General features: G+C 64.0%; 1 protein-coding gene across 2 annotated transcripts in view; it reads right to left on the bottom strand.

Moving 5' to 3' along the window:
• The window catches only part of PLXNA1 (plexin A1), a 44,679-nt gene extending 23,785 nt beyond the window's left edge, over positions 1–20,894 (bottom strand). The window contains exons 1-8 of one of the 2 annotated variants that reach the window (XM_021694917.1): positions 19,659–20,894; positions 17,600–17,782; positions 5,938–6,078; positions 4,884–4,984; positions 4,425–4,548; positions 4,176–4,329; positions 3,766–3,865; positions 2,175–2,289 (exon numbers count right to left, since the gene is read on the bottom strand). In XM_021694917.1, coding sequence (XP_021550592.1) covers positions 2,175–2,289; positions 3,766–3,865; positions 4,176–4,329; positions 4,425–4,548; positions 4,884–4,984; positions 5,938–6,078; positions 17,600–17,782; positions 19,659–20,846 — 2,106 coding nt within the window. In that variant the 5' untranslated portion in view covers positions 20,847–20,894. The remainder of the gene's footprint in view (positions 1–2,174; positions 2,290–3,765; positions 3,866–4,175; positions 4,330–4,424; positions 4,549–4,883; positions 4,985–5,937; positions 6,079–17,599; positions 17,783–19,658) is intronic. The other variant, XM_044920882.1, reaches the window with a different exon arrangement.
• Between the last annotated feature and the right edge of the window lie 5,395 nt (positions 20,895–26,289).

Genomic DNA, 26,289 nt, shown 5'->3' with positions numbered 1-26,289 from the left:
GTGCACCCAAGTGCCCGCCCGGCGCTCTAGGACCCCGCTGTTCGGCCACTGAGGGGGCCCCATCTGGCCCACAGGTGAAAAGGCCCTTGAGGCAGAAGCAGCCAAGAGGGGTGCTGGGGCTGGTAGCTCTCAGCTGGGGGCCCAGGGCGCATGTAAAAATAGCCAGAGCTGGGCAGGAAAACAGCCCGGGCCCCCAGGGCCAGCCTCTCGGCAACAATGACTGATGCAACGGCCCAGCTCCCTTGCAGCACAGCCCTGCAGCAGTGGCGGGAGAAGGCCCCGCGGGACTATGCTAAACTGGGCTTTAAATAGAGCTGCTGAAAACAGGCCGTAATCCCTAAACCCTGCGGCAGCTCCCCAGGCGGGCCTGGGCCCGGGCTGGCTCTACCGAGGTTGTGGGGGCCTGAGGAGGGAGCCCAGGCTGTGGCAGGGGACAGCCAGGCAGGCTGACCGCTAGCTGCTGGGTCTGCAGGGATGCTCCCACCAGGGAGAGGCGGGTGATGAGGAGACATGTACGTAGGGCCGCCTTCCACACGTTCAGGGGCTCACACCTACACCAGCGCTTCCCTGGCCTTTGAAGAGGTGCCCCAGCCAGCCCCCAAGCCCGGGGATCCTCCTGCTGCCTCCCCAGCCCCTGGCTGCCCCTCCTGGACCCCCAGCAGCCCTGGCTCTTTCTGGCCACCAGGACTTGGCTCCTCTCACCCCCCAGCCTCATACCTCCCTCTACAGATACCATCTCTGCTGCCCAGGAGGCCCCCGTCTCTCTCTTGGGGTGGGGCCTCTGTACCCGCATCAGGCTGGAGTCTGGCTGAGGCTATGCCTTGGCACCAAGCTCCTCAGGGGCCACCCGACAAGATCCAAACCAAAACCAGAGATGGAAAGAAGGGAACCTGAGGGTGAGGAGTTCAAGGCCCTCTGAGCAATGGGACTGGTCAAGTTTGGGCCTGTGTCACACTCCTTAGTAAAGTCCCCATTAAAACCTGGGACTACAACTGAAAAAAGCAGATCCGTGGGATGGGCCCCTTCCCCAAGTGACCTCCCTGGACCCCAGGACCACCTGCAGCCCAGCCCTGAACGTGCAAGCCCCGCAGGAGGGTCCTCACATGCTGCCCCACTGAGGCCCACAACAGCCCTCCCTGAGGTCCCCAGACCCTGGGGTCACTAAGCAGCTTCCTGCTGCCCCATGGCCCCTGCCCATCCTCATGACACCTTTGGCAGGTCCTCCTGTGATCCACACTCCCGGGGAAGCCCACTGTCCGTCCCCACACCCTGGCTCTCACACCACCTGCTCACACAGACACCACCCCCCACCCAAACACCCAAGGTCCCTGCCTACCCCTGGTCTGCCCCCGACTGCTCCTTGTCCCCTGATGTGCGATGTTACGTCAGGGAGTGGACAAAGGTCCAGAGGGAACGGTGGAGGCTGGCCGGGGAGGCTCTGTGAGGAACAGCCCGAGGCAGGCTGCATGTCCTCGGCTTCCCCCACACCCCATAGCCAGCAGGACCCACACCCTCCTGCCCTGTCCAACCAACAGGCCTGCTGTCCACTGCAAAAGCAAGGGCCCTAGCTTCCAGGCCAGGCTCTGGACCCTCAGGCTGTACCTGGGGAACCCTGCATCCCCACTCCCTGCCTGGCAGGTGCCCCAGTCGGCCTGTCCTGGTTCTAAGAGCCTCGGGTTCTAGGAAAGGTAGCCTGGCTGTTCATAAATAAAGTCAGCGCCTTGCCCAAGCTCTAAAATAATTACTACCTAATTGCTATCAATTACTACGCAGTACCCTCAAATGACTCCAAGAACCCACCAGCCGCCCTGCCAGTCAGCCGGAGGGTTCCCTCATCTGCACGATGCTGGGCACCGGGACTCCCACGCCGGCCCAGCCAGACACCCCAGGCTCCAGGCTCCCAGCACACGGGGTGGACAGCGCCCCCCCGGCGTCGTCCCTCACGCGTTCCTCTGGTCTACAGCCCCCAACGAGAGGCCCCGGTCTGAGGCCTTCCCTCAGGGCTACAGAGCAGATCCCGTGACCACCAGCAAACACCCCTGGCTGGCCTCAGCTCCACACGGCCTCGGAGGACGACCCTCCCAGCACAGGCCATTAGGTCAGCATCCCAGCCACCCGTGGGAGCTCTCGGTGCTGCTGCAGCTCGGCAGCCCAAGCGCTCGGGACGGCTGTACCTCAGACACGTTGACGCGGCCCTCTAGGAAGGCGCAGTCGGCGGCGTCGTGGGTGCACACGTGCCGGTACTTGCACCAGTGGCAGGGGAAGGAGCCGTTGACACAGGACAGGCAGCTGCAGGGAGAGGGCAGGGCAGTCAAACGGGGGCCGCCTGTGCCTGCACCCCGGGGCCACCCGGGGCCGTGCTAGCTCCCTGCTAGTTCTTGCGCCGTGGAGGACAGTGCACGGCAGGGCCTTTGCGCTGGCTGCTGCTCCGCCCGCTCAGAGGGGCCTGCCCGGTGCTTCCCTCCCTCCTCACTGCCTTTCTTCCAGACCCCGAGCACCTGACGGCCCACGCCAGTGTCTGCTGATCGAACCCTCCCAGTAACAAACGTCTAAAACCTATGGTGTCCACTGGCCACGCCAAGCCACACGTGACAATTAGTGCTGGGCAATGTGTCGGTGCGGACGTGGAACTGCATTTCAAGTTCTGATCTCAGTGAACTTAGGCTTCCACTTGGGAGGCCAGCCATCGCTGCAGGGCCCCGCAGAGCGGCTGCACACAGCCGCCTCCCGACCAGAATTCAAGCTCAGTGGCTTGGCCGTTCACTCCCCCATGTCCCCAGGGCCTGGAGAGGGCCCTTGCTGCGCTCTGGCCTGTGCAACCTCCTGTGGCTGGCACCTTGTCGCCTCTCTCCAGTGCCCGCGGCCCCCACCTCCCCTGCAGAAAACCACCTCTGACTTCGCGAGGACCTCCCAGCCTGCTGGCCACCCTGCTTCTCCAGAGAACTTCCGTCCCCTCCGGCTCTGAAGAGCTGCCCCCTGCTCCAAAAACCCCAGCCCGCCCTGGGCAGAGCGGTGAAGCCGGCTAATACCGACACCCGGGCCCTCTGTGGGCACCACGAAGAGCCAGGACGGAGGCAGTCTGCAGGTCAACCAACGAAGGCACGGCTGAAAACCAGCTGCCTTCAGCTCCGCAGCTGGACCATACCACCTGTGTGGGCCTCCCCCCCACCGCCCCCCACACCCCTCGCTGGCCTTCCAGCCAGGGTCCCCTCCAGGTCAGGCTTGGGGCCAGGCCCAGGGCCCCAGCTTAGGGCGGGACACACAGCAGGTCCCCGGCTTCCCCTGTTCTTCCTCTGAGGCCCCAAGACAAGCACACCAGGGCAGCGGCAGGGACAGCTCCAGCCCCCAGCTCTCTGTGCCCCCAGCGCCCCGCTCCACCACCAGAGAGGACCTGGACTGCTCTCTGTCCCTGGGTGGCAGGTACCTGTCCTGAGCGGCCCGCCCTGGCCCACGGCTTGGCCATCTCCCGCTCGGGTGACAAAGCAGCTTCTCTCAGAGCTCCCTGCCTCACTCTGGGGCCCGCAGACCACTGCCCACACCTCAGCAGCTTGTGGGAGGCTGGGGAGACTCTCCTCGTTTGAATCGTGCCCCTCACTCCCTTAGCCTGCCCTCTCTGACAGCCCCAGCCCGGGCTTCTCTCTGCCTGGCCCGTCTGCTGGGGAGCAGTTCTTACACAGGCCTCCCCTCCCACCCTGAGCACAAGGCCACACAGCGCCACACCCTGTCCTGCTGCGAGTGTCGGGGCAGGAGGGCCAGGACACTCACGACTGGTGGACACTGCAGTTGTAGAAGACAAAGTCCACGGACGCGAACTTCTTGCCCGTCTCCTTGGACTTCAGGTAAAGCTTGACCACCCGCTGGTCTCCTGAAAAAGCAGCATGGGCCCAAGTCACCAGGGCCACCCGGGGCCACGGAACCCAGGCCTGCCAGCCAAGAGCAGGGACGGGCCTCGCCAAGGACCTTCCCTGCCACCATGTGCACAGCCCCTCGCTGTACCCGTGCCCCTCAGACCCTACGGGCCTCTAAGCACTCTGGGGAGGCACCTGCGGTCCCTGCCCCCAGGGCAGGCATCTGCTCCTTCCCCTGCCACCCCACAGGAAACGTGTGACGCCCCTTCCCTGACCAACAGGATGGCTCCAGGGGCTGCCCTGGCCCCAGCCCATGGCGGGACTCACCCTGGCCTCGCGTGATGGGTGCCACCTCCCGCGCGGAGGGTGAGCGGCAGTGGATCCGACCGTCCTCCAGGATGCTCTCAGACTCGGTGAAGTCCTCGAAGGAGCAGTTGACGCCGGCCGAGAGGTCGGGCACATTCCAGGCCTGCAGCACAAGCTGGGGTCCCCAAGGCAGGAGGTGAGCAGGCACCCCCCCCCCCCGCCCCGCGCCGGGCCAATCACCCGCCCCCGCCCCCGGGCAGCCATGCTCACCGGGACCTGAGACATGGTGACTGACACATTGCGAGGCTGCACCGTCAGCTGCACACACTGCAGCAGGTCTGAGGCGAAGCGCTGGGGCTCGTCAGCCCGCTCGCAGGCGTCCTGCCGGGAGCAGCTGCGGGCGGAGGGCGCTGCGGCTGGGCGTGGGGGAGGCGGCCAGAGGGACGCCCCGAGCCCACCAGCCCCTGCTCAGCGGGGTCGTCACCCGCACTTGGGGGAGCCCAGCAGCTTTACCCTGTACCCCGTCTTTACCGGGGTGAAGGTGGGCAGGCCATCACTTAGCCAGTCCCGGGCAACTGCCAAACGCAGAGCACCTCATCCAGGGGAGACCCGGAGGTGCTCCAAGGGGAGCCGTGACTGCCCAATGTGCACAGGGCGGCCACGTGGGGCTCTCTCAGGTCCAAGACTGCCAGGGCCCTCCAGCCCACCCTGCACCCCACCCAGACTCACATGCTGTGCAGGATGCACCAGCCGCAGTGGGGGTCCCGTGACCCCAGGCACAGCTCACATGACGCATACTGCACACAGCTCTCCACAGGCACCCGAGTCACCTGGCAGGATGGGCACCTCAGCATCAGGCCCCCACAAGGCCCATTCCAGAGACCCCGGCCAGCCTCACCTCCCCACTGCCACCGTGTGTCCCCTGAACCCAGTCCTGTTCCCATACATGAGGGGAGCCCCCATCTCGGGCCTTTCTCCAGCATGGTCCTGTGACCCTGACTTGGCCACGTCAGGCCAAACAGGCCAGGTCTCTCCCCTGGGAAGCAGTGGCCAGGAAGCAGTAAGCCGGTGCAAGGGAGCTACCCAGAGGAGAACTGACAGCTCTAGCCAGAGTCACTCTCCCATCTGTCTGGACTCTGAGTTCCCCACGGGAGCATGGGCTCGTCAGCCCCAATCCTAAGCACAGAGGCAGGCTGGGCCCTGCTTAACCTGACCTCGCCTGCTTGGCCCTGAGATCCTCTGAGAGGTGGAATAACCTGACAGCTGGGAGAGGGGCAGAGGAGAAACAACAGCTGGCCTAGAAGGGAGGCCTGGCCTCCCCAAGCCCATCCTGGACTGCCCCACGTGCCCCGTGTTCTTGGCTATCATGGGGTCACCAGCTTGAGAAGGGAAGAGGCTGGCTCCAAGCAGGTAGGCCAGGAACACAAATGGATGGCCTTGACGAGGGGGGCCAGGCCAGGCACCGACCCCATGGAGACAGCTGCCTGAAGCCGCCATTGGGCAGATGGGGCCAGGGCCGTGCAGGGCCTCAGCCCAGGAACTCAGGGCCCCAGATGTATACTCTCAGCCCTCGAATGACATCAACACTCTGATAAAATTTACTCAAATATCTATTCCTGAGAACATGCAACTGTTCAGGGAGGGAGTGGGAATTCCAAGTCTGACCAGGGAAAATCTGGAACCAGTACAGACAGAGTGGACCAATGACAGCCATGCCCAGCTTCCTGAGGGTAGCATCCCACCCCCCAAACCCACCCCACGTGTCCAGCAGTGGGTCACCCACCTGCTTCTCCGTCATAGCATAGAGATACTGGCGGTCGGGGCTGAGGACCAGGTCACGCAGGATGGGGCTGCTCTCTTGGGCCACCACACTCTCATAGGCCAGGGCCGGCCGGCCGCCGGGGTTTGCCAGGTCCACCAGGATCTGTGGCAGCGAGGGGCCTAAGTGGGGCTGTGCCAATGCCTTTCTGCCCCAGCCCCACACCTACTTAAGGGCAGGGGTCTGGAGCCCCTCCCCTGGCTGACGCTCCCCAGCCCAGCAAGAACAAGGCCGAGGCCTCCACCCACCGCAAGGAGGTTGCATAGGACAAACGGTGGCCCACTAGGTGGGTCCTGACTTAGCCCCTTCACCAGTCAACAGAGGCCATGCGGACGACCACAAGAACCACCACCCATCACCAGCTGTACAGCCAAGCCCAGCACAGAGGCGGCGGGAGCCCCTGGCAGGTGCCCCACCTTCCCTGGGGCCAGGCTGGGTGCCCCAGAGGAAGGGATATTTATGCAGAGGTTGGGAAGGAATGACGAGGCAGCAGGGGCCTTCGGGGAAAGGGAGACGTCAGCATGGCTGAGAAGTGAAACCAGGAGACTCCGGGGCAGGGAAGCAGCATGGGAGTGAAGGGCCAAGCTAAGGTCCCGGAGTGGGGTACACCCCTGCAAGAAGGCAGGAGGGCAGGCGTCTCATCGGCATGGAAATATATTCCAGATCCCAAACAAACCGGGCGTTAATTAGCCAGCTCTTCTCTGCAGCTTGCAATGGTGCAAGTATTTTTAGTTGCTTTTACCAAACAAATGTATTTAATTAACAGAGAGACCCAGGGGGCTTTCCAGAGATGGGACTCATGGGGCGGCGTCTGCCCAGCTCAGCCAGTCCTGGGCAAGCTCCTGGGGCACAAGGTAGCGGGGCCCTGCTCAGTCTGGCCGTAACCGAGGGGCCGGTCCCACCTCTTCCCCTCCACGTGGGGCCAGGGCTCAGGCCGGGCTCGGCCCAGCACCCCTCCTTTGCGCCCCCACACTGACAGGACGGGGCAGGTCTCACTGGCTGGGGTGGGCCACGAGGCAGCGAGGGCGGCCAGCCAGGGTGGGGCGCTGTGTCTCTGGGCCAGAGGCTGCCGGCCGCAGGAGAGGGGGAGGGCCGCATTCCTGAGAGCCCGAGGCCACCCCCCACATCCGCTCAGCTGCCTCCCGGCCGGGCAGCCAGGCTTAAGTCAAACCAGACCCGGAAGAGCGGAGCCCTGAGCCGGGCAGGGGGAGGCAGCCACGGGCTGGGCCTGGAGCTGCCCAAGTGGCTTGGGCCCACGGCCTACTGAAGAAGGGGTGCCAGGTGAGGGGCCACAGCAGCCCAGGCTCAGCGCCCCCGCAGGTGGGTGTGCACAGGACCCCAACCTGTACCCAGCCAGCTCCACAGAAATCCTGCCCTGCTGGGCTGAGCAGCCAGAGGGCAGTTGTTGCTCGCAGGGGGCCCTCAGTCAGCTCCTCAAGCTGGCAGGCCAGGCCAATAGCAGCCACGGGAGAGGTCAGGGAGGCCAGGGGTACAGCCTCTGGACCCACGCTGCCTGGGCCCAAGCCCCAGCTCAGACAACCCCAGCTGTGCAACCGAGGTGCGGCGCTGACCTGCTCTCTGCCTCAGTTTCCCTAGCTGTGAAATGGGGATGACAGAAACCACTCCCCACACCAGAGCTACTCTGAAAATTAAATAAGGACCTAGCCAGTGAGCCAAGAAGAGGGGACACAGGGTGGCTGAGCCCCAAGGCAATCCCCAAACCCCAGCAGCCACCCACCCAGGCCTGGCAAGGCTAGCCTGGACTATGGCCAGGAAGCAGGGGACAAGAAGGTCAGGAGGGCAGGGCAGGGCCAGGGTGCAGGCCAGGACACCAGCGGGACCCAATCTCCAGACCCAGTCTCAACTGATTCAAATCAGGACTCTGGATTTCTCCCAGAGCTCTGCCCTACGCCCGTGCCCCCCGCCTGCGGGTGCCTCTAGCAGTTGCCTAGAAGCCCAGGCCCAACCCCAGCCCTCGCAGGACCAGACCCCCTCCCCCAGTGCCCCAACATAGCCCCTCACAACCAGATACCTGGGACTTTTGCCCCCGAGGCCTTGACAGCCAGGCCTGACCAGACCTCAGCCCCTTGCACGCACGGAGCGCTCAGGAAGTGGCTGCTCAACAGGGATACTTGAGGGGCCCCAGACTCTCCCACCCTGACCACCAGGGGTCATGTGGTACTCAATCTGACCACCCCCCTCAGCCAGGCCTGCCTTCCCCCTCCCTGCTGAGGGCTGAGGGCATGGACTGGGCCGTGGATACCACATCAAGGGCCACCCACAACCCCGGAGGGCCCAAGGGAGATATTCTAGGGAAGGGCGCATCCAGGGGGCATACTAGCTCTGAGGCACAGAAGGGGGCAGGCAGAGAGCAGACCCTCTCCCCAGAGTCCTGGGGAAAGCAGGAGGGGAGGCAGGCCAGACGCAGACTCTGAAATGCCCCGCCCCCGGGCCGGCAGCGTGCCGACTCCAACAGGTGGCCCCCAACAGCTGCGGTGGGGAGCAGGCACGTCCAGCTGTCTGTCCACCATGCATCCATCTGTCCACCCACCTGCCTGGCCCTGGGCAGCCCTGGCCCTTACACACGCATAGGCAGGCTCCAAGGAGACAGGGCATTTCTGGAGGGCACAGAGTGGGTGGGGGTGTCAGGGAGGCAGGGCCAGCAGGCCAGTGGGTGGAGGTGATGTGGGTGACAGGCCCCAGGCTGTGCACTGAGCAGCCACAGTCCAGGCTCAGCAGGGCTCCTGCGTGCCCACATGTGACTGTCAGATGGGGTGGAAGGTGTCCAACCCACAGATGGCTAGTACTCAGGATACGCCTACTAGCTCCCAGCTGGTTTTCGGGCTGCAGGGCCTGTGTCGCACAGACAGGTAAACTGAGACTTGCGAGGACCTGCCAGAGGAACCCAGGGCCCTGGGCCGCCACCTGCACCTGCGGACGCAGAGTCTGCTCCCAAAGTGGGAGGGACGCGGCACGCCGCCAGGATGGCATTCCAGGGAGAAGGGGCATGCAGGGCGGGCACAGGGCCAGGCGGCTGGCAGGATGGCGGGACACATGCCGCCAGCAGCACACGCGCCGACGCCACTCGCCGGCGCACAGCTGTCCGGTCGAGGGCCACCCACCTGGGGATGGCCCACCCTGGGGCAGCTGGGCTTACAGAGCACGCAGGAGACTTCCGGCATCCCCTGGTATCTGCCCTCCCACCTCCAGCTGTCACCTCTGTGCTCTGCAAACCTTGTCCCAAAGACCACTAGAACTTTCCACAGCTAGCCACGACCACGTCCCCTCCCACATCCCACCACAGAAAAACCTCGGGACTCAAACCCAGATCTGTCCCTCTGCTGTGGTGCCCTTCCCAACACCTGCTGAGAAAGGACCCCTCTCCCCCCGCCCAGATGGCTGCAGTGGAGGTGTCCAGTCTCCCAGGACATGCCTGCTCGGCTGCACCAGGCCCAGGCACTCACCCACCCCCACCCAACCTCTGCCCCAGCCCTCCGGCTCCACCCACTTCTCCAACCCGGGGGGTTTTCCCTGCCCCTCTGCACATGAGGGAGTCCCCTGCATTCTGAGCTGTCAGCGCCCCCAGCAAACTCTTGGTGCCAGGGCCCAAACACTGTGGTCCACACACCTACCACCACCATGAGGCACCACCTGCCCCTTCCCACAGATAGGCCAGGGAGCAGGTTCATCCCTTCACCCCAGGCCTGCAGGTCCCGGGGGCCCAGGACACACGGGGCGGGGGTCCTGCAAAGAGAGGCCTGTGCAGGGCCAAGGGGAGGCACCCAGCCGGCTGCCCCCGCACCCATCACCGCGTGGCTCTCGCCAACTGCTGCGGCCCGGCCAGGTCAGCTGTCCATCCAGCCCAGAGCCAACAAAGAGCCCATTCTCTGGGCTGAGGGCGGGCAGGGGCACCGGGAGGATGTCTGGGCCATGCAGGCTGCTTGCCAAGGCCGGCACGCGCCCTAGCCGCCCAGAGGCAGGGGGCTGCCCAGCTTGGCCCTGGCCAGGGTGGGGAGAGAGTTCCCTCCACTGCGCACCCCAAGATAACAGCTCTCATGTCCCTATCTGTGGAATGGGGGTTCACTGACAGCAGGAGGACAGGACCTGAAGTGGTGCAAGAGGCTGAAGCCAGCTACGGGGCTGGGACCCCAGGGGGGGGTCTCCCTCCTCCAGTACGGACAGCTGCCAAGCCTGTTCCCAGCCCCCTAGGCAGCAAAGGGAGGAGCTGCGTGAGGGGCAGGAGCCTCTTTCACTCTCTCCTTGAAGGAGCCCATCCTCTCCTCTCCTTCCCGGTCAGGGGCCTGTGGCTGAGGCCCTGGTGAACCCAGCTCCTGGGTCCCTCCTCACCCCCTCACAAGCTGCCACAGGATTTCCCCCTCCTCTGGCTGGGGGCAGGTTCCAGGACCCTTCCTGGGACCGTTCTCAGAAAGGCCAGGAGGAATTTGATACTGGAAAAGCAATTAACAATTTCCTCTTGGCAGTACTTGGGTAATTAAAACATAATTTGCAGGAGGCCCAATGGCTGTAATTGGGCCAAACACACCTGGCGAGATTGGGGGGAGGGACCCAGGAATCTTGTCTTTTCCAAGCCTAGCCCTCAACACAGAGAAAAGCAGACACCAACCAACATAAACAATGGTCCTCCTTGACCTTCGGTCTCCCCCTCTGCCAATAGAAATCCATGTCACAGGGCTGTGTGAGAGTTCAGAAGCTCAGAGTTCCAATAGTAGGAGAGGGAAGACTGTTTGGAAGCTGCTTGGAAACTGGGCCCCCAAGGCTAGATGTTGCCATGGCGAGCTGGGCATGGAGGGCGGATCTGCCTCACTGCCGTGAAGGCCACACAAAGCTGGGCACAAGGCAACACAGATCGCACAGCCTTCCCTCACACGTCTCTGACCGGGACTGTCCTCAGCGGGGACGTGGCCAGAGAGCCCACTACAGCCTGAGACTTAACAAGCCCCGGGCCAGACCCTGTGGCAGGCAGCAGTGACCATCCAGCTGATGCCCTTGTCTCAAACCCAAGAAGCATCCACTGCCCACCTTCGCATCCATGACCCACGTCAGCCATGCGACTCCCACCCGCTCGGTCCCCCAAAGTGAGCGGGTAGATGTAAGCCCCTTTGACTTTCCTGAAGCCACCACAGTCCTCTGGCTCCCTGCCCCTAGCCAGGCCAGACCTCTGAAGCTTCTCCCAGAATCCTGCAGGCCAGGTCCCTGCCCCCACAATGCTGAACACCACAGGGTCACCAGTGAACAGTCCACCACAGGCGTGTCCACCGCAGGATAAGAGGTGGTCAGGGCAGTACAGGCAGCTTCTGCTACTTCAGCAAGCACGAGAGCGCCTCTGAGCTTTGGCCCTGCTGTTCCTTCCTTCCACAAAGCCCTTCCTGGCAGACTGTTCTAGTCTCTGTACCTATCTTGCTGTGATGCCAGGAGCTCTCACACCCTGACCCCCGAGAGGGCGGGTCCTGGAGGTCGGGGTCCTGTCTGCCCATGGGGAGGGAACTATGCATTGCGGACAATAATCTTGGGCCCTCAGGAGGCCACCCCCAAACCTAGGCATACACGGGACTGGGCACAGGGCGGCCCACTGCCAGCCTGCACCTGACAGCGTCATTCTTGTTCAAGTTGCCTAGGTGCCCCTGCTCGGGCTAAGGCCTGATGAGCCAGACCCCGCAGGGAGGCGGGACCCGCCATGCCTGCCTCCGGGCCACCGCCGGCTGCCATCGGATGCAAAGAAGCAATGCTCATGTGGCATGGCTCTGGGGGAAAGGGCTGGGATGTCAACAGACAGACCCGTGGGGGAATGAGATGTCCCTGTGCCCTTCTGGCACCACCTACCACGGCCAGCCGTGCCCAGGAGAACCAGAAAAAGTGTAACAAGTCCTCTGTGGGACACCCGGACATCCCTGAGACACCACGCGATACCACCCACAGTCCAGGGACCACGTCCTTGGCAGGCAGGGGTAGTGCACCCACGGGGCCCCTCAGGCACGGCAACTAAGATACACAGGAAGCAGGCAGCACGGACCCCTCCGCTCTCCACCAACAACTCTCTCGGGGTCGGAACCCCACCAGCACCCAGTAGCCTGCCATAAACACGGCCGGATGCGGATCAACCACTCTGCCAGGTACGACCACACTCGATCCTGGAGATGGCAACACAGGCAGCCCTCGAGATACAGGACAGAGAGGTCAGAGGGGCCCAGCCGCCCCCCTCCCAGGGACAAAGCGAGCAGAAACGCAGCCCTGCGTGCACCGGAAGTGTGCACAGCACGTGCGTGGCAGCCCCGCCCACCACAGACCCGCGGGAAGCACAGCCGTGCCTGCCCACAGCGGAAGGACGCCACGCATGCATGTCTGTGACACACACCGTCGTCATGACCAGCTGCCCACTGCCGCAGGGCCGAGCCTCACAAATAGCAATGAGAAAGAAAGACACAGACGACATGCTGCATGCCCCACGAAAGGACCCCACCCGGCAAAACAGCCCTTGAGATGGACGTCACCCACTGAAGTGATCCTTAGGGGAGGGGGGCCTCCCAGGGGCCAGGGGGCCTGCTGCACGCTATGTGACAGGCCCCGAGCTGCACAGCCACAGCTGTGTAGTGTCCTGTGGGCACGGCCTATTTCAGAATGGACGTCGGTCATACACCAGCTGCGTGCAGGATGCTGGGGACCCCGCTGCCCCCACCCCTGCCGTGCTCAGGGCCCACGGCTCAGCGTGACGAGAACGTCTGCAGGCGCACAGCCACCCATGGTGCAGGCTGCCCCTTGGAGCCTCTGCGGGTCTCTAGAGAGGTCACAAGGAGTCAAGGGCATCCCCCCTCCCCCTGACACATACACAAGATGCAAATCCATGGGGCCATGGGCAGTAAAATGGGAGGTGGTGACACTCCTTGGCTCAGGGGTTGGGGGGCTAGGGGCCTGGTCCTGCCCAGCATCTCTCTCAAGGCCCCTGTCCTGCCCCAGCCCCACAGGGGCTCCCCAGCCCACCTCCTGCACAGACCTGGGCTCGCGGAGCAGGGACCCCTGCTGGATGCATGGAGCAGACTTTCGCCCAGGACAACGAGGCCCTGGTGCAGGGACCCTGAGAAGAGGCCACCAGCCGCTCTCAACAGGTCTTGGAAACACTACCGGTCTCTGAATTTCGACATCCTATGAGGAATGGGAGTGCTGGGGGGAATGGGAAAATCGTCCAAAGGGAAGCTTCTAGAGCCGTGAGGGCCAAAGGAGAGTAAGAGCTCTCCCTGTCCCTGGCAGCCCAGGCCCAGAGCAGCACCCAGCATGTGCTCAGCCACCACCAGCACAGCTGGGATGCCAGAGGGTCAGGTAAGAGCAGGTAGCTCCGAGGGCCCAGACACAGCCAAGGCCTGAGTACACAGGGACAATGGCCCGGCCAGGCCCCAGCGCCAGGGCACAGATGTCGCGGCCACAGCCCTGTTTCTCCTCCATACAAGGATCACTACGCAGGAAGGAATGTCAACCTCCCTTGGGCCTCCCAACAGCCCCCAGGAGGCACAGTCCACCCAATGTGGAGGGATGAAAACCAAGGCCCCCCCCAGGAAGGAGCTTCACCACGGCAGGCCTCCCTGCTAGCCACACTCCCAAACAGCCCAGCCCAGCCCCAGAGCCCAGCTAGGCAGCTGTCCCTTGGGTCCTACCCCAAGGCCCAGCATCCTGCAAGCCAGTGATGCCACAGCCCAGATCCCCATGGTCATAAACTGGTAGCCCACAGCAACCTTGGGTTGGCCCATAATGCTTTCTAAAAATGTATCATTAGCTGCCAATGCTTAACAGTAAGAGATCTCACACAAAATATGGATTTCCAGATTCTCTTGAAAAACCGGATGCTGAGGCAGACGGGGCCCGCTTTCCCCCTGGCACAGCCACCAGAGAGACAGGGCTGTGTTGCTCAGCCTAGCCCTGAGCCCTGTAGCAGGCACAGTACCAGGGCCAAGCTGGCCTGGGGTGTCCCTCACCAGGCCCAGAGGGCAGGGACTGTCCCCACCTCTGCTTTGCAGAAAGGGAGAGTCCAAGAAGGCCTCCAGGCTGGGGTGGGGCAGGGAGGGCACCCACTGGCAGGAGTCCAGGACAGGTCCTCTCCACACCCACTGTGAATATCTGAGGTGACTCAAAAGAGCTCAAACCAGGGGCCACCCGTGGGAACTCCTGCTAGGGTCCAGGGATCCCTGGTGGCCACTTGGGGTGGGGGGAGGGTGGTACATGCAGGACTGGGGCTCTGGGGGGCGGTCAGCCCAGGAGGATGGGCTGCCTCTGTTGGCAGAGAGGGCGGCAGGTGGCGGGCAGGGCCTCTAGGGAAGGCCAGGGGAGTCGGGGAGCACCCCCAGCCAGCCCTGAACAGCTGGAGTTGGCAGGTAATTTTTAAATTAATCGGCTACAACTTTACACAACAACATTCTCGTTTTCTCGGTGGGGCCTGGCAGAGGGCCAGCCGGGTCCCTAGAGCTCACCAGTTACTTCTTAAAGCTCAAGAAAAACCAGGCCTGGGGAAGATGGGGGCCTGTCAGCACAGCAGGCCTGCCCCTGGGTAAGCAGTGGGCAGGGGTCCCCAGGGCCCAGAACCCAGCACGTGACCAGGATAGAGAATGAGAGGCAGCAAAGGAACACAGTGCTGGACTGGGCTGGGCCAGAGCTGCTCCCACCCTCAGCCTGGGTCAGGATGACACATGGGGAGGGTGAGGATGAGGCAGGAGAGGACATTCTGCTGTAGGCTGGGCCCCATGCACAGCAGGGAGCAGGCGTCCTGCACAGTGGGTCAAGGCTAGAGGCCTAGTGTGGGGGCTGGGGGAGGTTATGGAGGTGGGGCGAGCAGAGTGGGACTGAAACCCCTGCCCCCAGCCCTTACGCTGCTTCAGACCTCCAACTGCAGACCCCAGGGTGTGACGTGGGGTTCAAGGGCGCCACGGGTCCTTAGGAAATGGGCAGGCAGAGAGAACAGGAAAGCTGTGCTACCCGTGGGAGCTGGATGTGCCAGGCCTGGTCGGAGCTGATGTGCTGGGCAGTGGGAAGAAACACCCCCGAAAGCTAGCAGCTCAGGGCAGGCGTGGGCAGTGAGGAGCTCCTGGACTCCGGGCTTCCTCGGAGAAAGGACACTGAAATAGGAGTCCTGTTTCTCTCCCTCCAGGGACCCACAGGACAAGGAGGGAGCCTGCAGTTATAAGTGAGGACCCTGGAGCCAGTAAGCCTGGGCACATGCTGCTGCCATTATGTGCCTCAGTTTCCCCATCTGTCAAATGGACAACAGAGTTGTTGTGAGGACTCGGAGAAGCACGACGACAACAGAGAGCTAACTGCACTCCTGAATGGGACCAAGTGCACGTCAGGCTCTGGGCCCTCCTGGCGCATCCTCTCATCCTTCTTCGTACTATGCTTGGGGAAACAGGCTCAGAGAGGCTAGACAGCCAGCTCCAGGACCACAGAGCTGGCGACGGGGAGAGCTGAGACCACACCTGATCTCAGCCACTTGCACGGGATTAGGGTGCGAACAACTGGCCATAGAACATGAACAGCCACGTGACAGCTTCCTGAAACCGTGCCCCCGCCTTGAGCAGGTGGATGCAGGTGACCGGTCCAGGGGACGAGGCCCGCCTCTATGGAAAAGCCTCAAAACTAATATAAATCTAATTCCCCAATGAGGGGGCACTCCCACCACCAGGCCAGCAGCTCCTGAGCATGGCTCACCCCCACATGCCCCAGAAAGGCACAACCCATTCACTTGCAGTGCCCAGCCCAGACGGGTCCAGGGGTGGAAGGAGCCAGTGCCTAGGATGCGGTTCTGGGAGGTAGGTGCAGGGGCCGGTGGGGGAGGGACAAGCAGAGGTTTCCCTACAGATGGGCCTAAGCCCAGCTCCCACTCCACACAACGGGCCTCTGTTTCCCCTCTGTGGGACTAGGGCAGAGATGGAGGAGAGCAGGACGAGCTAGACTTACAGAGCTCCCACCCGGACCGTGGCCCTGGGGCAGGGGGGTGAGGCTGGAGCCAGGGAGGCAGCGGGGGAGGCAGGGCTGGACTAACCCGTTCTCCCAACCTCACAGGGTGGCCTGTGGGCACAGACAGCGCCTTAGCAGCTGCCTGCCAGCCCACCAGCCTTCAAATGGGCCACTCCCAGCCCCAGGAGCCCAGGCTCCTGCTGGGCAACAGGCCCTGGGGTGCCCTGCGGAGTGTCTCCAAGCAGCCTTCACCCTGCAGCCCTGCCCCAGGGGAGGCTCTGGCCCCTGGCAGGCCCACCCCATTTGACATAAGCCCCTCCCCAGGGGGTTCTGTGGTTCTTCTCCCCGGCTCTCCCAGCCCCAAGTACCCTCCCTTGGGGTGGAGAGCCCACCCCTGGGAAAGGAAAGAGCCTACGCCCGGGCTGCCAACAGTACCCCTCACACTAAGGTAAGGAAAGGTGGGCCACACCAGAGGACCAGCTCAGGGCACGGGGGCTTGCCCACCCCCACTGGCCAGCAGAGTGCCTGAGTTGGACAGAACCCCACAGCACCCCAGGGTGCCCCATCCTGGGATGACCTTCAGTTAGCATGTGGACCACCCCAGCCTACAGCCCACACATCCGGGTTCACTTCACAGATGGGAAAGCTGAGGTGGTCACAGAACCAGGGAACAGTGAGACATGATTGCCAGGGCACCCACCACTGCAAAGACAGGGAGACCCCCCTCCCGCAGAACCCAGCACAGAAGCTGAGAGCAGGCAAGGCCCTTGCTGGCCCCGGGCCCAGCCCCCACCCACGGGTACACACTGGGCGGGGAGCTGTGTCAGCACCCGGCCTGGGGACAGCTGTTATTTCATCTACCAGGCCCCGCCCCTGGCCTGGCTCTGGGGCTCCCAGGCACCCCTGTCCCACGGTCACCCCAGGAACTTCCTTCCCAACAGGCCAGCCCTACCCTGGTCTGGTCCCACCCACCCACCAAGTTGGGACTGAGCCACAGGCAGCTGCCCTCAGGGCCCCCTCCGGGAAGTCCTCCCGTGGCTGCTCCCTGGCAGCCCTGTGCGGCTCAATGCTTGCTAGTTGAGGGACGGAAGGCAGCCACCACGCGGGCCCTGCCCCCACAGTACCCCACCTCTCACCCTGAGGAGCCCTCACGTCTTTGGAGCCACAGTGCTCCCCTTGCAGCCGCCAGTGGCAGGTGGGGGTGGGGGTGCTACCCTTGCCCTGCCCTTGGCCTTGCTGTCTCTGTGCAGAGCGGGGGCCTCTCGCCAGGGCAGAGTGCTGCCTCAGCAGACACTGGATCCCCCGGAGGGGATGGGGGCCGCACAGGCGTGCCCTGTCCCCACCCCCGCGCAGCCTGCCCAGGAGGTCACTGTACGCCCTCAGAGATGAGCGGCAGCATCTCCAGGGCCCCTGGGGATGGTAGGGTGACCAGACCCCTTAGGTCCCTGACCCAGCCCCGGAGCCGCGGACACCCTGCCAGGGCCTTTACACCTGCCAAACACCGAGGCAGCCCCAGAGAAGGGGCACGGACAGGGAGGCCCAGGGGAGTGGGGGCCTGCTGAGGCCCCTCGCGGTGGCCAGGCCTGGCACTGGACCCGGGCCTCCCAGTCTCCGGGCAATGCTGTCCGCCCCGGGCTCCGCCCACCCCATCCGCCCAGCCCCAGGGCCTGACCTTGCGGATGCGGCCGCTGCGCGTGCCGGCGAACACCACGGTGCGGCCCCGGTAGTCGTAGGCAGCCACAGCCGTCAGGCCATCATCCTTGTCCACGAACAGGGGCGTGCCCTCAATCGTGACCGTGCCCCCCAGAGGCTGGTTGAAGTCCTGCCCACAGAAATCGTCGTCGATCTGCAGTGGCTGCGGGAAGGGAGAGGGTGAGCCTCTGGGCCCCTGCGCCCAGCCCCGGGAGCCTTCTGCCTGCGGGCGGGAGGCCTTGCAGCCAGGTCGGCCAGTGGCCCTGGCTAACTGGGGGGTGGGCATGGAGGGGGCAGGGGTTCACAGAGGGTCCTCAGAGGGGCTGGGCTCCAGCATGGCCCCGACAAATGTCGGGGATCGAGGATTCCTGGACCCATTCGACAGAGAAGCCAACGCTTGCAAGGGCCCTGAGGCCCAGTGCACATGCCCAGAGCGGGGGGAGGCATCCCCCACATAGCCACTGGGCAAGGGCCCCCCACCCAACCTGTGGGTGGGAGGGGGAGAACCAGAAAGGAAGCAGCCTAGGGGAGACTAAGGAAGGAGAGCAGCCACCTTGCGGACCAGGCCCACAGCATGGACGATGGCTGCACAGGGAGGGGGCCAACCACCGGAGGGCTGTGGGTACAGGGAGGGCTCATTCGAAACAGGAAACAGGGGTCACACCTAAAAGGCAAAGGCAGGGGCCGGCTATGAAGTGGTAACTGAAGGGACAAGACGCAATCAATACGTAAGGTTCCAGAGAAGGGAGAAAGGGCCTGGATGGAGGAGGGCAGGTTCCGGGGGAAAAGGGGCCAGCTAGCTCCCGTGAAGCAGGCTCAGGGCGTGAGGTTTGCAGGGAAGAGATCACTAATGTAGACGGAGCAAAGAACGCCGAGATGCAGCAGGGCTGAGGGTCCCCGAGTGGCCCCAGTAACTGGGACCCAGCCAGGGGGAGGGAATGACCGCAGCCATGCACACGGAGCATGCAGAGCATCCAGTGTGACCTCGGAGGGGCTGTCCTTCCAGGCCTCAGTTTCTCCAGCTGTACAGCAGAGATCATATGCCTTCCCTGAGAGGCCAGGGGAGGGTGGACAACGCATCGGCCTGGCACACCCGGGCCTCACAGTAGAGGACGGCCCCATCCTGATGGGTGCCCCACCCCACCCAGCGGTAGACATGACAGAGAAGGAGTGAAGGGACCCTTGCCCTGCCCCCCTGCCCTGAAGACAAACCAGTGTCACTCCCAGGATACAGCTGGGACAACTGAGGCCAGACGGGCCAAGCTTTCCCTGGGCCAACCAGGTAGTCCTGGGCAGCAAGAGCAGAGGGGTCGAAGCCTGGCTCCCACCTGGGCAGGTCACCTCAAGGTGCCCCTGAACAAGTCCTTTACCCTCTCTGAGCCTGTAGTCTTCCTCAGAAAAACAACAGATCCTACTGCTTGGGGGCATACATAAGATGCTCCCCAAAAAGCAGCTGACCCCAGGCTGGCTTCTTCCGGGCCTAGAGACAAGAGCTGTGGCTGTTGGCCACCCAGCACCCAGGCCCTCAGGCTGCCCTGGTGTCAGGGCTGGTGCCATCATCTGGTACCAGCTGAGGCCACAGGCCCAGAGAGCAAGTGCACGGCCCGGCGCCCAGGGCAAGGATGAGCAGGGCTTCTCGACAATGGACTAAGTGGGGAGACGGGTCTGGGCCCCACGCTCCCCGTCTGGCCCAGCTCTGCCTCTTACTGGCTATGTGATGCTGGGCAAATCACCTCACCTCACTGAGCCTCCGTGAGCTCTCCGTAAGAAGGAGACAAGACAAGGCGGTGAGCGCTTGGTACGGTGCCAGGCCCACTGCCTACAGGGGCTCATGGACTGCTGGACACGGGCCCGTCACCGTCTTCAAAGAAGCGGGACGGCTGCGGGCATGGGCACAGGCTTCCAGACCAACACCCCAGGAGCAGCCCTAACCCTCTGGGAGGCGCCCAGTGGTGGCCCCAGGTACAGGGCGAGCGCCGCAGGGTGTTGAGCACGGGGCGGGGGGGGGCCGGAGCAGCGCCCACACGGCACCTACTCACCGAGTTGATGCAGCCCAGCTCCTTGTTGAGCAGCCAGGGCAGCGAGAGCTTGCCCTCACCACGGTAGCAGGACTGGATGCGTTCCTTGATCTTCTCCTTGATGGCCCTGAGCGTGAACAGGCACAGCACGGACTCCTTGGGGGGCTTCACGCGGTTCTTCTGGCCCTGCGCGAACACGGTGAACAGCACGTCCTCGTCCTCTGCCAGGCCCAGCTGGCGGGCCAGGGCACGGCCGGGCCGGCTCAGGTAGGCGTCCTGCACCAGGCGGTACTCCACACCCGCCTGCTCGCAGCCGATGGGGAACTCGACATAGGAGTAGAACTTGGGATCATCCACGCACAGCCGTACAATCTTGGAAGTGAAGAAGTGCTCGCCGGCGGCGTCGGGTGAGGTGAGCTGCGTGTCCAGCTGCAGGGTGAGGTAGTAGACGAACTGCTCGCTGCGGAAGCTGTACACGTAGTAGATGTCGAATGCCGGGAACTTGGACAGCGTGTCCGAGGGGATCTTGAGCTGTGACGACACGAACTCGTCCTGGTACACGAAGCCGAACATGTCGGCGTCCTCCTCGTTGGCCATGAGCCGGCGGCTGGACAGCGTGGGGAAGTACTCAGACTTGCCGTCGATGGGCGTGCCCACGAAGAGCTTGGCCTGGCCCTGGCCCGGCGGCCCGGCAATCAGCACACCGGCCATGCTGCCTGCCTCGCGCACACTGGACAGGTAGTGCTCCTTGCGGTGGTGCGGCTCGCCCAGCTTGAAGAGGTCGTCCAGCCGCAGGAACTGGCAGATGCCCTGGGAGGCGCTGCCACAGGCCAGCAGGCGGTTGGCGGCGTAGTCCAGGAGCAGCAGCTTGTTGACATTGTCGGTGCTGCCCAGGCCGTGCGGGCACGACTGCACGCTGGGGGGCGGGTAGCACTTCTCGTTGTCCTCCACGGGCCCCGTCACGTGGGCCCGCAGCAGCGTCAGGTTCCCTGACAGCTTGTAGATGCGGTTCACCGCGCCCACGTACACCTCGCCGGTCTGCTCGTGCACCACCAGGTGGGTCAGGCCCCAGTCGCTGGCTGAGAAGGTGCGGAAGGCAGGCTGCGGCCCCCCACCCGCCCGGGGTGCCCCTGCCGCACCCCCCAGAAGCAGCAGCAGCAGCAGCAGCAGCCCCGGGAGCACCCGCGGGCTCGGGCGTGGCAGTGGCATGGCGGGCCGGGGCCTCAGGCCGAGGCGCTCGGGTCCTGCAGAGGCGTGCATCATGGGGCCGGGAGCCTCAGCCCTGCGGAGGAGAACGGGCGGGAGAGGGGGGGTGTGTGTGGGTACAGCCCCTGGGCATGGGAGGGCACACACACGCACCCAAGTGCACATGGCCATCTCACGAGCTCTGCGTGCTGCCCAGCCGGTGCTGGGACAGCCCATGTTCCACCTCCAGGGGCACGGCTTAACTGCCAGGAGAAGCCCGAGGTGGACAGAGGACCCCCTCCCCAAACTGAGGACCTGCAAGCAGGGAGAGGAACACCAGGGGTCACCAAGACCAAGCCTGTGAGCACCATGGGCAGCACGGGACGGCCAACAATGCCTGGGCCTGCCATTCCTAGGCAGAGGAGAGAAATGGACCCAGGAACAGGGAGGCAGGTGATGAAGGTCCAGGGTCCAGACTGGGAGCCCAGCTAACACCCCAGTCTGGAGGCTGTAACCTCCTGACTCAGAGCCTCCCCATGCCTAGGGAACAAACCCCCTCCCCCAGCTCCAAGCTCCTAGGGTAAGTGACCACCTCTCTGCCCAAGGCTCTGGGCACACGTGCTCCCTTGCAGGGCCCTACTCATAGGCAAACCCCCTCCTCCCACCCCACCAGCAGATGAAGATTCTCGGACCCATCACCACACAGGCAGCAATTCTCAGAGGGGCCGGGAGGCAGTCTGGCTCATCTTGGCTCTGGGGCCACTTGCTGGCTGATCCTGGCCCAGCCCCTTTCTGGACCTTGAGCCCTGTATTCCAAAGAATGATCCAGAAGCCAAGCCTTGTACACCTCCCACCCACTATCCCCACCCCCAGCCAACCAGGTCCCCCATGCTGTCGGTGCAGCACTGCCCCCTCCCAGGCTCCTCCTGCCTGCCTCTCAGCTCCCCTTCCACACCCTCACCCCAACTCAGAGGAAACAGGAAGCCCTCTGGGGGGGGCTCCCTGAAACCTGCGCCCCCAGCAGTGGTTCTCTCTCCCCAGTCTGAAAAGCCCAGAGGCTGTCTTCTACCTGCCTGCGGCTCCTCCCCTCCTGTCAGATCGGCCCCCAGCATCTTTTACCACCACACCAGGCTCCCGGCATCCCCACCTGTACCTCCCGGGTCACACTCTCCACTAAGGGCAGCGTCCCCCACTAAGTCTCCCCCGAACTGCCTACCCCTCTCCCACCTGGACAACCACAGCACCTGGCCTCACCCACCATGCCCACAGAGTAGCCTGGGCCACTTTTCTGAACCGCACACAAGGTCACCGGCCCCCAAATCCTGCCATGGATCCCCCCTTCCTCTGGAAAAGTCTCGTCTCCTCCCAGCCCAGCAGCGGGCAGTCAGATGCTCGGTTATATCGAGGCTCTGTAGCCAGGTGGCCCTGATGGAAGTCACTCCTCTTTCCCAGCCTTGGTTTCTGCGTCTATAAAACGAGAATGACAAGAGCTCCTCTCTCATGCCCAAAAGCCCACAAGGTGCCATCAGCAGGAGTACCCTCTTGGTGTCAGGAGTGGCCCTGCCCTGGCGCTGCCAGATGCTGAGGCCTCGCCCCACCCCGGGCTGGAGACCGACCACAGCCATGCTGGATCGGGACGCAGGCCGGCGCCAGCCAGGGCTGCGCACGCTCTCTGCTCCCAGTGTCCCTTACATAGACTGGCAGCCCCATTTTACAGGTGGGGGAGGCGGAGGCCCACAAGACAGGTGCCTTCTGCCAAGTCCAGGCTGGGAGCTGGCCACAGGGCAACAGGCTGCCAGACAGGGCCCACGGGTCTCTGGGCTCCCATGTCTGCCCCTGTAGCACAGGGCTCCTCTGCCCTCGGCCAGGCCTTTGGCCATGCTGTTCCCTCTACTGGGATGCTCTTCCCTTCCCTGCCCACACCCCTGCTCAGGTCTCGGCTGCCTGCCCTGACCTGCCAGCTGAAGCTGGCAGTCTCTTCCTCTCAGCTACTTACTCCGTTTTAATTTGGGGCACAGGACTTGCAAATGGCTTTGTTACTTATTGTTCCCAAACTTGTGCTCTCCCCACAAGAATGGCAGTTCCACAGAAGCAGGGCCTGGCTCTCTGCATTCTCCCTAAGCCGACTCCAGGGCCCAATACTTGTGAATAAAGGAGTAAATGAATAGATCCTGGGCAGAGCAAGGCCTGCTCCGTCACCTTGTCTCACTCTCCACCCACCCTCTGCCGAGTGAAGGCCCACACCCACCGCTCAGGTGGGGACACTGAGGCTCATGGAAGCAAGGAGCTTCAGCTAGGATCCCACAGCAAGAGGACCCGGTTGTGCTGCCCTGCAGGACCCTCCCGGCTGGCTGTCATCTGCCTCTCCTTGAGGATCTCCGCCCAGACACCACCCCAAGAGCCACAAGCCACCTATGCTGGCAGCCAGGAGAGGAGTCCCCAGCCCCTCCCCCCATCCCTGTCCCCAGCTCAGGAGCCAGAGAACAGGCTCCTCACAGTGTCAGCAGGGCCTGGGCTGAAAGCTGAGTGCATGTGAACTCCAAAGAAAACATGAATCACTCACCGTTTATCAGTTCAAAGCAGGCCTGCAATTACCAGGGGCTGGGCTCTCCCCTCCTCCGGGATAATTATACACGTCTTAATGCAATTATGGGCCGTACTTTTTATATTAAACAGGAGAGACCCGGCTGGAGAAGCCACTGTCCAAACTCCAGGCTGGCCCTGGGCCCACTCCCTCTCTCCCCCAACAGTGGCTGCTGGCAAGGGGCTGGCCACGGCGAGCGGGATGGCCAGCCAGGGAAGGGGAGATCCCAAGTCCAGGGCTGGGTCCCTCATGCCCACCATCTCACAAAGGCCAGTGAAGACGTTTCAGTCACTTCCCCTATCTTAGAATTATGGAGCCCAGGGCTTAGACAGACCCAAGGTCACCGAGCAGGACAGGATGAAATCCCACACTCCTACAGAAACATAGATGGCCAGCTGACTGGCTGGGGCTCATGGTCCACAGATGTCCGGCCTGCCCCGGAAAAAATGCATTTGTGCCAAAGCCAGGCCTGGGTGCTGGGGAGGACCACGCTGGGTTGGGGGACAGGAGCACTGACAGATGCTGGGAGGACATCTGGGAGGAGAGCAGAACTGGCCACTGTGGTCTGGGGAGGCTCCTCTAGGGGGCCTTTCCACCTGTTCTAAGAGAACCAGGCACACTGGGAGCTGGTGGGGAGGAGGAGAGAAGCAAGGGCCCAAGCCAGGGACTGGAACCTGCTGGACCATGCAGAGGGGCAGTGAGAATGACTGCAGCTTCCTGGCATGGGCAGTGGGCTGTACCGGGGGGCCCAATCTGAACCAGACTGGGAAGGGAGAAGCTAAACTGGTGTTGGGTGTGCCAACTAGGGGTTAGCCAGGGACAGAGAGGCCAGGACAGAGGCAGATGGGGCCACAGCACAGCCGGCTCCACTCCTGGACGGGATGGGCTTGACCGCCCAGCAGAGCGTAGAGAGAGCAACATCGCCTTTCCTTCTCCAGGGCCCGGCAGCCACCACCACTCCTTATCCTCAGAAACAAAGACCCTCAGAGCCCTCTTCACAGAGGAAGAGCCCCAGTCTCCACGCCTTCGCACTCTGGATCATTCTGGGACTTGGGCAGGTTGGGGCTTGGGGGGACGGGGGGACAGGATGGGACAGCCATCCTGCCCAGAGGTACCCCATTAGCAACCAGGGCAGAGAGCTGCACTGTCACCCACCTCCCCCCCAACACAGGCCCTAGGAAGAAATGGTCCCAAGCCATCCTGCTCTCCCACCAGACAAGTCCTATGAGACCAGGATCTGGAAGCAGTGGAGTCTTACTCAGAAAAAGTGCCCACCACTCGGGCCTTCCCTCCTGGCCAGCGGCTCTAGACATGGGGACCTTCCTGAGGGATCAGAACATAGAGGCAACAATCTGGGGGTGCAGAAGCCCAGCAAAGGGTTGCCTGCTTTGTCCACAGCACCTCATTTGTCCCCCACCCCAAACACACACCTCAGCCGCACAGACACTGCCAGACCTCTGCCTATACCGTCCCCTCTGCCTGAAACGCCCTTTCTGGGCCTCCCCAGCCACCCTCCCAGGCTGATTTGCAGCCTGGCTCTGAAAGGGAATCACTGGTGTTCTCATCTGCCTCTGGCATGAGACTGGATGCTCCTCAAGGGCTGGGCAGAATCTTGGCTGCTTGGTGCCGCACCTGGTCTCTGCTGCACACCCCAAACCAGCAGGGAGTGGAGAAGACCTGGGGCTTGCTGCCCAAGGGCCCGAGGAGCAAAGACTGAGCCTCACCCCCCACCACAGCCCCAGAGAACCGGTCCCGGCATGGAAGAGGTGGAGCAGCAGTGAGCTGCTAAAGCCCTGGCTTAGGGAGCAGAGGCCCGGTCCACATCCCCCCCAATACACACACCCCTTTCTTTCAAGGGGCGTGGCCCCAGCACCCCAAAGATGAGCCAGGGCCAGTTCTCAGCTCTAAGCAGCCACTGGAGCCCCTTTCACCCCCCTTTCCCGGGCTGCACCTGAGATCTCACAGCGGCCAGGGGCCTCCCCGGAGCCCCGCTTCCCCTTCCCCAAGGCAGCCCCAAATCAGCCCCGCCGCCCCCAGCTACGCCGCACACCAGGCCCGGGACTGTCAGGGAAGCAATCCGAAGCCTCCGAGAGAAGCGGGCTGACCCTGGAGAGGCCCTGAGAGGGGGAGGCTGAAGAGGCCCGATCGAGCGGGGCGGCCTCCCGGGCGGCACCCGCACCGCCCCCTCCCAAGCCCGGGTGAGCGGCCCTGCGGGCCAGGGGCGGACACAGCGCCCATCTCCCGGCACCCTGGGCCAGAGGGGGCGGGGGCGGGCGTCGGTCCCGAGGAAGCGGCTCCAACTTCCACCCCAGCGCCCTGAGGGCCAGCGGAGGATGCAGCCCCGCACGACCTCCTCCGGCTCCCGCGGCCCTGCCCAGGCAGCCGCGCAGCCCGGCCCGGGCCTGCCGAGCCCAGCCCGGCCCTGCCGGCGGCCGGAGGTCGGAGTCCGCGGTCCAGCCCCGGGGTTCGGCCTGGGCATCCCCAAGGGCCCTCCCTCTGGGGCCGCCGCAAACTTTCTCTCCTGCCATTGAGGAGGGAGCAGCGGCGACCCCCGCCCCCCGCCGCGCCGCCGGGAGCTCTTTCCCGCGGAGCTCGGCGGGCCGGGCCGGGCCGTGCGGGCGGGGAGAGGCCGGCGGCGCGGGGCCTGGGGCCGCGGTCCGATCCCGGCCGGGCGGGGACACGACGAGCTCAGCGCCGGCGCCACGGCCGCGCCCGGACACACGCGGGCGCCGGGCTGGAGCCGCAGGGACACGCGGACCCGCGGACACGCGCGCCGCAGTCCCCCGCGCACACCCCCTGCCCGCTCGGCCGCACGCCCCGCGCCCCGGCCGGAGGCCGCCCCGCTCCGGCCCGAAGGCACCTCCCACCCCGGCGCGCCCCCCA

The sequence above is a fragment of the Neomonachus schauinslandi genome, chromosome 1 (assembly GCF_002201575.2).
Source record: "Neomonachus schauinslandi chromosome 1, ASM220157v2, whole genome shotgun sequence".
Classification (NCBI taxonomy): Eukaryota; Metazoa; Chordata; class Mammalia; order Carnivora; family Phocidae; genus Neomonachus; species Neomonachus schauinslandi.
Note: the sequence above shows the minus strand (reverse complement) of the source record. Positions and strands in the feature narration are given on the sequence as shown.